The sequence below is a fragment of the Nerophis ophidion genome, linkage group LG03 (assembly GCF_033978795.1).
Source record: "Nerophis ophidion isolate RoL-2023_Sa linkage group LG03, RoL_Noph_v1.0, whole genome shotgun sequence".
In the NCBI taxonomy this organism is placed as follows: Eukaryota; Metazoa; Chordata; class Actinopteri; order Syngnathiformes; family Syngnathidae; genus Nerophis; species Nerophis ophidion.
Window position 1 is genome coordinate 29,163,306 of NC_084613.1, and position 12,471 is coordinate 29,175,776.

The window sequence follows — 12,471 nt, forward strand, 5'->3', positions numbered from 1 at the left end:
TTGAAGTTGCCTGGAGGTGTTGTTTTAGAGCGGTTTTGAAGGAATATAGAGATGCACTTACTTTTATACCTGTTGGGAGTGCATTCCACATTGATGTGGCATAGAAAGAGAATGAGTTAAGACCTTTGTTAGATCGAAATCTGGGTTTAACGTGGTTTGTGGAGCTCCCCATGGTGTTGTGGTTATGGCGGTCATTTACGTTAAGGAAGTAATTTGACATGTACTTCGGTATCAAGGAGGTGTAGCGGATTTTATAGACTAGGCTCAGTGCAAGTTGTTTTACTCTGTCCTCCACCCTGAGCCAGCCCACTTTGGAGAAGTGGGTTGGATTGAGGTGTGATCTGGGGTGGAGGTCTAAAAGTAACCGGATTAGCTTATTCTGGGATATTTGGAGTCTAGATTTGAGGGTTTTGGAGGTGCTGGGGTACCAGGAGGTGCAAGCGTAATCGAAGAAGGGTTGAATGAGAGTTCCCGCTTGAATCCTCAAGGTGCTTTTGTTGACCAGAGAGGAGATTCTGTAGAGGAATCTCGTTCTTTGGTTGACCTTTTTGATCACCTTGGTTGCCATTTTATCACAGGAAAGATTAGCCTCTAGAATGGAACCTAGGTAGGTGATCTCATCCTTCCTGGTGATAACAATGTCATCCACTTTTATAGTGAAGTCACTGACCTTCTTAAGTTTGATATGGGACCCAAATAGGATGGATTCCGTTTTACCTAAGTGTATGGATAGCTTGTTGTCAGCGAGCCAGGTGCAAATATTGAGGAGTTCAGCACTGAGGATTTGTTCCACCTGTGACTTGTCCTTGCCGGATACCAGCAGGGCCGAGTCATCCGCATACAGGAACAATTCACAGTGGCATGCTGATGGCATGTCATTCACGTATATTAGGAACAGTAAAGGTCCTAGTATACTGCCTTGGGGGACTCCACAGCTTACTGAGAGGGGAGGGGACATGGTGCCGTTCACCTCTTACCACCTGTTTCCTCCCCTCCAAGTAAGATTGCCTTCAGCTTGATGAGGTTTCGTCGAATCCGATTGCTCGGAGATTATCCAACAGTATAGCGTGGTTAACGGTGTCAAAGGCCTTCTGAAGGTCCAGCATGACCATGCCGCAGTATTTTCCCGCGTCCACCTCATGTTTGATGTGGTCGGTCAGATAGAGAAGGCATGTGTCAGTGGAGTGGTTAGTTCTGAAGCCGGATTGGAATTTGGATAAGACTGCACTGAATATAACTCATTTTCGTAACTTTTAATTACTTTATTATAATACTTAATTATAATTGAATGTTTAATTAATTTTACAGGATATGTAATATGTCCATGCAGCGTTAAGCACATTTTTTCAGAGATTTGTCTATTTTGGGATGTATTCAATACAGGATTCACATAGCCAACATGTTTCTTGCACGTGTACACACGCACACACACACACACACACACACACACACACAGCTCATTCCCCCTTTTCCTTGCCTTCTTCACGGTCATCCAATCATCAGTCAGGGCACATTCACGGCCTCGGAGACATCATGGTATAATTAATACAACTCTTTTTAGAAATGCACAAGATGGCGCTGCTGTAGTGGCTGCTGTAGGCAGGAGCTCTGTGCTCTTGTGTCATCCTTTTGTGTTTCCCTCTTGTTTTCATGTGGTATTATATTTTTTTTGCATTTTGGTCCGGGACCCTTTGGGACTGTGTGACAAGGGGTGCCACTTTCGTGACCTCTGTGGTGCTTTTTTTGTGGACTTCTGGATCTGCCTCCCGGGAGCCTTTTGGCCATGGAGACCAGCTGCAGGGTCTCTGCTACACCAGAGTCTGTTTGGATGTACTGGAGGAGATGCGGATGAGGGGACTGGACTGTGGAGCTAGCACTGAGCTACTGGGACGGAGAGGTTTCGCGGTGTCTTGGCTGGGTGAGCAGGTGTCGGACACCTCAGTCACCTTGGACGTATCATCTCTCATCCATGCGGACTGGACACTGGCCGAGAGTGGAGTCGGCTGTCTTGGTTGCTTTGTTGGGTCTGCTCCTGTCTCTGGCCATGCTCCCTCCACCCCAGCGGACGATGGCGTGGAACACCTTAGAGGCCACCACAGTGGATATGTTTATTTTACTTTTTATTCATAGCTGTATGTAGAAGTGTCTGGTTGTATCTGCTGCTTTAATGTCCTCTGTGTTCTTTGATGTTTGATGTTTCCCTCTTACACACATGTAAGAGGGATGTGTACTATGTTGTTGTTGTTTTTTGTTTTTTTTGTTGTTTTTTTCCCTTGGCTTCAGTCTGCACCCCCACTCCAGGGCCTAGGCTAAGACGGATTTTTTAAATTTTATTTTAATCTTCTATTTTTTTCTCCCCCCCCCCACCCCCCCCACCCCATTGAACAAACACAGTGAAAAAGTGTGTTGTTTCATTAAAGGGGAACATTATCACCAAACCTATGCAAGCGTCAACATATACCTTGATGTTGCAGAAAAAAGACTATGTATTTTTTAACCAATTTCCAAACTCTAAATGGGTGTATTTTGGCAAATCAAACGCCTTTCTGTTTATCGGTCTTTTAGCGATGACGTCAGAACGTGACGTCACCGAGGTAACACACCCGCCATATTCATTTTCACATTACAAACACCGGGTCTCAGCTCTGTTATTTTCGACTATTTTTTGGAACCTTGGAGACATCATGCCTCGTCGGTGTGTTGTCGGAGGGTGTAACAACACTAACAGGGAGGGATTCAAGTTGCACCACTGGCAAGAAATCTGCTGCCAGACCCCCATTGAATTTGCCAGAGTGTCTGCACATTTTACCGGCGACGCTAAGACAGACATGGCACAGAGATGTATGGATAACCTGCAGATGCATTTACAATGATTAAGTCAACAAAATCACAAAGGTGAGTTTTGTTGATGTTGTTGACTTATGTGCTAATCAGACATATTTGGTCACGGCATGACTGCCAGCTAATCGATGCTAACATGCTACGCTAATCGATGCTAACATGCTATTTACGCTAGCTGTATGTACATTTGAAACTAGATACCCACATTTAATGCGAAACAAACACTTACCAATCGACGGATTTAAGATGCGAAAGTCCTGATCGTTTGGTCTGCACATTTTACCGGCGATGCTAATAAGGCAGCCATGCTGTGGGCCACTTCATTAGGTACACCCACGCTATGGCCGAATAGCGTCAATACCTATTCGCTCAATAGCTTCAATTTCTTCTTCAATTTTGTTTTCACTACCTGCCTCCATACTCCGACCATCTGTTTCAATACATGCGTAATCTGTTGAATCGCTTAAGCCGCTGAAATCCGAGTCTGAATCCGAGCTAATGTCGCTATATCTTGCTGTGGTAACCGCCATGTTGTTTGTATTGGCCGCCCAGTATGATGTCACAGGGAAATGGATAATGTTTCGAAGATAGCAGAAATAAGGCAATTTAGCTTTATTTAGGGATATTCCGGGACCGGTAAAATTTTGAAAAAAACTTCAAAAAACACAACAAGCCACTGGAAACTGATTTCTATTTTTTTAACCCTTTTCAAATTATGATAATGTTCCCCTTTAATATATTTGTGTCTTATAATATTGGTTGGGAGATGACCAAAACTCAATGATCAAATCAAGGTCAGAAACCGACAATGCTAAAGCGTCGCCAAAAAGCATGTTGTTTCAATGTTAAGTTTGAGTTGCTCATCGTCAGGATCTAATTTAACCAGTGTGTTGTTTTAATGTCTTGTGCTTGCTGGGGTAACGTAATTACGATCATTTGCACACAAAAAGGATGCAAGATTTAGGATATTATCAGGATATGATCAGACACACTTCAGGTGGCTAAAAGATTACTCCAAGCAAGCTATCGCTAACAGACAAAACAACACATAACTTTTAACTGTTATTAACGAACCCCCATCATGACGACACTACCATACAAAGTACAAACGATGAAACATAAAAACAAATAAGAGTATGTAAAATTCGACTCCTACTTTGTTTACTTCTTAATGTTTTTTAATCAATCAGACCAAAAACCGCCAATAAAATGCGCCAAAAATGGGGAAGTGTGGAGAGTGCTTTGCATTTTACCCATCATGCCTTGGAGTAGATTTTCATGGGTTTATTTTGAATTGGGAATGTTGCTTCAACATTTTTGTTATAATGTCCACATAGAGGACAGATGAGGTTAGTTTGATTTTTTTTTATACTTAGGGAAGGAAAGGTTGTTTGGATAGCTACTTATAAGTAGTTAAGTAGTTTTACAATACAAAAGGTCTGACAATAGTCATTTTGGCCACAAGAGGAAAGTAATTTAGAATAATTGTAATATTATTTGAAAAAGTTTCCAGATGTACGACGGGCCAGATGTAGGACGCTGTTGGTCTACACATGGTTTAGAATGATACGCGACCGCTAGAGGGACGAGCAGTAGAAAATTGATGGATGGAAGATCTGAAAGGATTCAGGCAGTGTGACTGTGAAATAAACAGTGGATATTGGTCAGAGCAGGTGAAGTTTCCTATATTTCTGTTATTTATTGTAAGGGAATTATGTATGAATGAATTATGGATACAAACAAGCAAGTAAACAACAATTAATGGCCAATGCATTGACGTCTAATTAACTGTAACCAACACTTTGGGTTGAAGACGGGCGGCATGGCGTAGTGGGTAGAGCGGCCGTGCCAGAAACCTGAGGGTTGCAGGTTCGCTTCCCACCTATTAACATCCAAAATCGCTGCCGTTGTGTCCTTGGGCAGGACACTTCACCCTTGCCCCCGGTGCCTCTCACACCGGTGAATGAATGATGAATGAATGATTGGTGGTGGTCAAAGGGGCCGTAGGCGCAAACTGGCAGCCACACTTCCGTTAGTCTACCCCAGGGCAGCTGTGGCTACAGATGTAGCTTACCACCACCATGTGTGAATGAATGATGGGTTCCCACTTCTCTGTGAGCGCTTTGAGTATATTTACCTGCTACTTTTTCTGCTGTTTTAACAGAAATAATATAATATTAATATTAAAAAATAAAGTGCTACCATCATTTCTTCAAGTTGAATTAACAGTAGGCAACCTGTTACTTTTGCTGCTGTTTTTTTTTTACCATACTGTAGAAATAATACAAATAGAAAAACAAATAAATCCATCCGTGGTCATGTCTTTCATTATGATTGCGAACAGGCAAAATTCCCCAAAAAGTGCAGTTCCCCTTTGAAGAGGGGCCTTGGAAAACGCCTCGGTTATGTAAATCACAAGTTCGTACCCCAGTGTTCCACTGTGTGTTTATAGGTTGGAATGTCAATAGCAATGTGTTTACAGTAGTCCAGGTTCCTCTATACCACGGGAGCACTCTGTCGTTTTCAAGACTTTGCTGCTAAAATGTTTGTCTACTAACTTGCGGGGTCAGGATGGTATCATTCCTGGATCAGATTTGGCCCCTGGGCTGCGAGTTAAATAGCCTGGTAACGATCATACAATTTGAAATATTTCTGTGTTCCATTTTTTTCTTCCTGAGTACAACCAACTAAGACTGGGCGATACATCGATATACTCGATATATCGCGGGTTTGTCTCTCTGCGATATAGAAAATGACTATATCGTGATATTCGAGTATACGTTCTCCCACAGTTGATTTTAGCTGCGGGCATTTCACTATTAATAATAATAATAATAATAATTGATTAGATTTATATTGTGCTTTTCTATTATTAAATACTCAAAGCGCTCACAGAGAAGTGGGAACCCATTATTCATTCACACCTGTTGGTGGTAAGCTACATCCGTAGCCACAGCTGCCCTGTGGTAGACTGACAGAAGAGAGGCTGCCAGTTTGCGCCTACGGCCCCTCCGACCACCACCTATCATTCATTCACCAGTGTGAGCGGCACCGGGGGCAAGGGTGAAGTGTCCTGCCCAAGGACACAACGGCAGCGATTTGGATGTCAATAGGCGGGGAGCGAACCTGCAACCCTTAGGTTTCTGGCACGGCCGCTCTAGAGCACTATAGTAAGTAGATAGAGCAAATCCTTCAGTCTACCTGACTGAAGGATTTTTTTTGCATCAGTACCGTCTCCACCTACTATCTTGGTAATCACGGTTATCAATCTTTCCTGTCTTTCCTTCTCACAGAGACTTAAGACAAGCGCGCCTTCTTACATACGTCACGCGTGCAACGTCACACGACCTCCTCGAGCAGAGAAATAGCTACATGGGTAACATTAGCTGTGATGCTAACGGAGCGCTCCGGGTGGTAATACGAAAGAGAGAAAGTGCCAATCTGGTAACAAATGAAGGAATAATAACATTCCCAAGAAGAACAGCACGGGGTGCATCGTCTGGCGGTGGGTTGGCTTCAAGCGGGAGTATGTTGAACAATTATGAGGCAAAAGCATTGCTACTAAAAGTAGCAGCACTGCTAATGTTGCATCATTTGAAAAGTCACCCACTAGAGAATGGAGAGTGCTTGAAACCGCATATCAACATCTCCGTTCAGTGCCACACCCACAAAATGCCAAAGCAACAATTTCCAGATCAACACCATATGAAAAAAACTCACAACTGAAAGAGACAACGTCCGCAGGAACCTACCACAGAACGAATGACATACACACTTTATTTCCTATTCTGCAGCTCATTTTTATTTGACAGTTTTTAAAATATATTGTGTGACATCATGCACAAAGGTGCACTTTATATGTTTTAAACTATTGTAGTGGTGTTCTGTACAAAAAGTGCACTTTAATTTAGTGTTGTTTTGATATGTCATCTTAGTGACATCATGCACAAAAGTGCACTAATAGCTTGTTTTATAATGTCTCTGACAATCTTACACTTTCTGTTTTGGAAATGACATGAATATGTGTGCCATTGCTTAATAACTGTTTAATAAATACAGTTTTGGTCAATTGACTTAATTGTAATATCCCTCTCTGCATGAAAGTTTAAAATGAGCATATATTAATGCAGTATAAACAAGAATGTTTATACTGCATTAAACACAGACACATAGAATCATCATACTGCTGTAAATTATATGCATCAAGTGTTCATTCAAGGCTAAGGCAAAATATCGCAATGTATATCTTGTATTGTGATATGGCCCCAAAATATCGAGATATTAATAAAAGGCCATATCGCCCAGCCCTACAACCAACAGAATGCGCCACATATGTTGTTCACGCCTGATAGTCACTCCCTGTTGTTTCTGTCTTTTGCACAGATGTTTATATTCCACAATGTGACCATCACCGTCCCGGAGAACTTCACGCAGTGCACCACCCACGGCAGTTTTTTCCAGCACTGGCAGGAGACGGTCTACAACATGTTCACCTTTGCGTGCCTCTTCCTCCTTCCTTTGGCCATCATGATTTTCTGCTACACAACAATTCTTATTGAGATGGCTCGCAATACCTGTAAGTCATTCCACGCACATCAGAGAGGAAAACACATTTCTCCTTATAGTAACCTCACTTTACCTCCCAGGGGGTGATCAGGGGTGATCGGTTAAATGCAGAGAATAATTTTGCCACATCTAGTGTGTGTGACAATCACTTGTACTTTAACTTTAACTTGTGCATATATATAGCTTCTATCAAATAGCAGTTGTATGTAGTTTTGCAGCAATTATATTGCATAACATATGGCTTGATTCTATTTGTGTCAACAAGCATCACAATAAGCCACACAGCCGCAGCCTCCTTATCGTAGCCACAAACAAAACTCACACAGTTTGTCCTCCATGTTGGTGAAGTTGGAGAGGAGTGCACCGATATTACTGCAATGCAGGCTGGCCAGCTAATTGGCTGCAGCACACTGAGAGGCGTGAAAACATTGTAGGAAAAACACATCAGTCCTGGTGTACAGAATACTGTACAGCATAACAACATCCACCCTCCCATGGTGCAGTTATTTTGTTTTAGCTGGTCTTAGTACATGCCATTTACAGTAGTTTCCAAAACCATTGAGCCATACTTGCCAACCTTAAAACATCCGATTTCGGGAGGTTGGGGGGGGGGATAAGAGGGGAGGAGTATATTTACAGCTACAATTCACCAATTCGAGTATTTCACATATACTGGGGTATTTCATATATATATATGAAATACTTGACTTTCAGTGAATTCTAGCTGTATATATTTATTTTATTAGATATATATAAATAAAAGAAATGGTTGAATTTCAGTGTACATTTATCCAGACATATACACACACACATAACACTCATCTACTCACTGTTGTACTTGAAAGTACAATGCTTTGCAGCCAGAAGCAGAGCCTTTGAATGGCACCTATCAAATACACAGTAATGAAAACACAGTTGTTCTACTTAATGTACTGTGCTTGCTGGTTACAAAAAAAACAAAACAACACTTACCTTTCACTATTTAAGTAACATTTGTTCTGCCATTTGCGTACTGGTGAGCGATCTCCGAATCCAGGAACATATCCTTCACGGATTTGTTGTAGACATCCGTAAAGGAGAACTGGATGTTGCTGCCAGCTATCAGCATAGCCATCTTTGTCTCAGCATAAGTTACACAATCGGGCCTACATTTTGCGAGGTGGCCCATAATACTGGGTAGTGAACGATGCTGCGCTGCGGACGCTTTGTGCTTCGCTGACCGTTCGTGACTGAGTATATCCGTTTGGCCACCGTGTTCAATGGAGAAGTCTGTTCTACAAAATTTACAGGCAACATACCCCTTCCCCTTCAAACTCTCCTGGATAAACTGAAATTCTTGTTTCCAATCGTTTTGGAACTTGCAAGAGTATTTCTTAATTTTGCTCTTCGACGGCGTCGCCATGTCTGTAAGTTCCTCGTTTTTCTGCTTCGTCTCCTTGTGTGTTAGGAACTGGTCCAGTTGGGACCCTGGGATGCAGGGACGGCAGGCAAATTTGAATAACAAAAGGGAATACATTTAATCAGTCCAAAAAGTGCAACAAAAGGCGATGGGGCAGAAAATGCACACCATGAAAACTAAATGAAGCCGGTTCCTCAGAGGTTGGCAGTGGAAAAGCCGGGATGCAGTAGTGCAAAGGGAAAACGTTTTTACTGCCTCAGGGAGGCTAGAAAACAAAATACAACAAGGTTAGGAAATACCAGAATAAGGAAAGTCAACATACCGTTCTGACGGGGCGAAGCAGGCACATGCATGTAGGAGGTGCAGGATCCAAAATGAACCGGCAAGGAGCAGTTGTGGGTGACGAGCTTATATACTCCTTAGTCGAAAATGGTTGCAGGTGTGTCTAGTGTCCGCCCCTCGCTGGAGGCTAACGAGCTGAGGAAACAAATCACAACGAAAAAGAAGGCAGGGAAATAAAAACATCACACTTGTGTGCAGTTTTTTATTAAAATCTGTAGATGTTGTAACGTGATTGGGCAGGCAAGCTGTTTATATGGTGGGAAAGCGGACTTGAAAACAGGCTGTCCCCACTCAGGTCTGCACGGAGCTGGAGGGGGCGTGGCCTCCAGCTCCGGCTGAATTGCGGGAGATTTTCGGGAGAGGCGCTGAATTTCGGAAGTCTCCCTGAAAATCCAGGAGGGTTGGCAAGTATGCATTGAGCTATTATTTACAAAACCCAAAACTAGTGAAGTTGGCATGTCGTGTAAATTGTAAATTAAGAACAGAATACAATGATATGCTAATTTTTTTCCAATTTACAGTCGTGGTCAAAAGTGTACACCGACTTGTAAAGAACATAAGGTCATGGCTGTCTTGAGTTTCCAATAATTTCTACAACTCTTATTTTTTTGTGATAGAGTGATTGGAGCACATACTTGATGGTCACAAAGAACTTTTTTGAAGTTTGGTTCTTGTATGAATTAATTATGGGTCTACTGAAAATATGACTATATCTGCTGGGTCAAAAATATACATACAGCAATGTTAATTGTCATTCCAGGATGCATTGGAATGCGCCCTGGAATGCGCTCTGCTTGTTGCGCCCCCTGGAGCGCACCTCGGGGTTCATATTTGGTTACATGTCCTTTGGCAAGTTTCACTGCAATAAGGCGCTTCTGGTAGCCATCCACAAGCTTCTGGCAAGCTTCTGGTTGAAATTTTGACCACTCCTCTTGACAAAATTGATGCAGTTCATCTAAATTTGTTGGTTTTCTGACATGGACTTGTTTCTTCAGCATTGTCCACACGTTTAAGTCAGGACTTCGGGAAGGCCATTCTAAAACCGTAATTCTAGCCTGATTTAGCCATTCCTTTACCACTTTTGACGTGTGTTTGGGGTCATTGTCCTGTTGGAACACCCAACTGCGCCCAAGACCCAACCTCCGGGCTGATGATTTTAGGAAGAATTTCGAGGTAATCCTCCTTTTTAATTGTCCCATTTACTCTCTGTAAATCACTAGTTCTATTGGCAGCAAAACAGGCCCAGAGCATAATACTATCACCACCATGCTTGACGGTAGGGTGGTGTTCCTGGGATTAAAGGCTTCACTTTTTTTTCTCCAAAAATATTGCTAGGTATTGTGGCCAAACAGCTATTTTTTTTGTTTCATCTGACATCACATAAACAAAGATAAGACCTTCTGGAGGAAAGTTCTGTGGTCAGATTAAACAAAAATTTAACTGTTGGGCCTTATTGCAGTGGAACTTGCCAAGGGACATGTAACCAAATATTAACATTGCAGTATGTATACTTTTTACCCAGCAGATTTGGTCACATTTTCAGTAGACCCATAATAGATTCATAAAACAACCAAACTTCATGAATGTTTTTTGTGACCAAAAAGTGTGTGCTCCAATAACTCTATCACAAAAAAATAAGAGTTGTAGAAATTATTGGAAACTCAAGACAGCCATGACCTTATGTTCTTTACAAGTGTATGTAAACTTTTGACCAAAACTGTATATTCAATTGAATAGACTGCAAAGACAAAATACTTAATGTTCAAACTGAGAAAACTAGTGTTTTTTTTGTTGCTGTAAATAATCATTAACCTACAATTTAATGGCAGTAACACATTGCAAAAAAAATTGGCACAGGGGCATTTTTACCACTGTGTTACATGGCCTTTCCTTTTCAATCAATCAATCAATGTTTACTTATATAGCCCTAAATCACTAGTGTCTCAAAGGGCTGCACAAACCACCACGACATCCTCGGTAGGCCCATATAAGGGCAAGGAAAACTCACACCCAGTGGGACATTGGTGACAATTATGACCCAGTGGGACGTCGGTGACAATGATGACTATGAGAACCTTAGAGAGGAGGAAAGCAATGGATGTCGAGCGGATCTAACAGGATACTGTGAAAGTTCAATCCACAATGGATACAACACAGTCACGAGAGTCCAGTCCAAAGAGGATCCAAGACACAGCAGCGAGAGTCCCGTTCACAGCGGAGCCAGCAGGAAACCATCCCAAGCGTAGGCGGACCAGCAGCGCAGAGATGTCCCCAGCCGATACACAGGCGAGCAGTACATGGCCACCGGATCGGACTGGACCCCCTCCACACGGGAGAGTGGGACATAGAAGAAAAAGAAAAGAAACGGCAGATCAACTGGTCTAAAAAGGAGGTCTATTTAAAGGCTAGAGTATACAAATGAGTTTTAAGGTGAGACTTAAATGCTTCTACTGAGGTGGCATCGCGAACTGTTACCGGGAGGGTATTCCAGAGTACTGGAGCCCGAACGGAAAATGCTCTATAGCCCGCAGACTTTTTTTGGGCTTTGGGAATCACTAATAAGCCGGAGTCCTTTGAACGCAGATTTCTTGCCGGGACATATGGTACAATACAATCGGCAAGATAAGATGGAGCTAGACCGTGTAGTATTTTATACGTAAGTAGTAAAACCTTAAAGTCACATCTTAAGTGCACAGGAAGCCAGTGCAGGTGAGCCAGTACAGGTGTAATGTGATCAAACTTTCTTGTTCTTGTCAAAAGTCTAGCAGCCGCATTTTGTACCAACTGTAATCTTTTAATGCTAGACATGGGGAGACCCGAAAATAATACGTTACAGTAGTCGAGGCGAGACGTAACAAACGCATGGATAATGATCTCAGCGTCTTTAGTGGACAGAATGGAGCGAATTTTAGCGATGTAACGGAGATGAAAGAAGGCCGTTTTAGTAACGCTTTTAATGTGTGCCTCAAAGGAGAGAGTTGGGTCGAAGATAATACCCAGATTCTTTACCGTGTCGCCTTGTTTAATTGTTTGGTTGTCAAATGTTAGAGTTGTATTATTAAATAGAGTTCGGTGTCTAGCAGGACCGATAATCAGCATTTCCGTTTTTTTGGCGTTGAGTTGCAAAAAGTTACCGGACATCCATTGTTTAATTTCATTAAGACACGCCTCCAGCTGACTACAATCCGGCGTGTTGGTCAGCTTTAGGGGCATGTAGAGTTGGGTGTCATCAGCATAACAGTGAAAGCTAATACCGTATTTGCGTATGATGTCACCTAGCGGCAGCATGTACATGCTGAAGAGTGCAGGGCCAAGGACCGAAC

At 42.4% G+C, this 12,471-nt stretch overlaps 1 protein-coding gene across 2 annotated transcripts in view; it reads left to right on the forward strand.

Annotated features, from left to right (window-relative positions):
• The window catches only part of gnrhr4 (gonadotropin releasing hormone receptor 4), a 148,057-nt gene that overhangs the window by 119,400 nt on the left and 16,186 nt on the right, over positions 1 to 12,471 (forward strand). For both annotated transcript variants that reach the window (XM_061894797.1, XM_061894799.1), the window contains exon 3: positions 7,225 to 7,417. In XM_061894797.1, the coding sequence (XP_061750781.1) occupies positions 7,225 to 7,417 (193 nt within the window). The remainder of the gene's footprint in view (positions 1 to 7,224; positions 7,418 to 12,471) is intronic.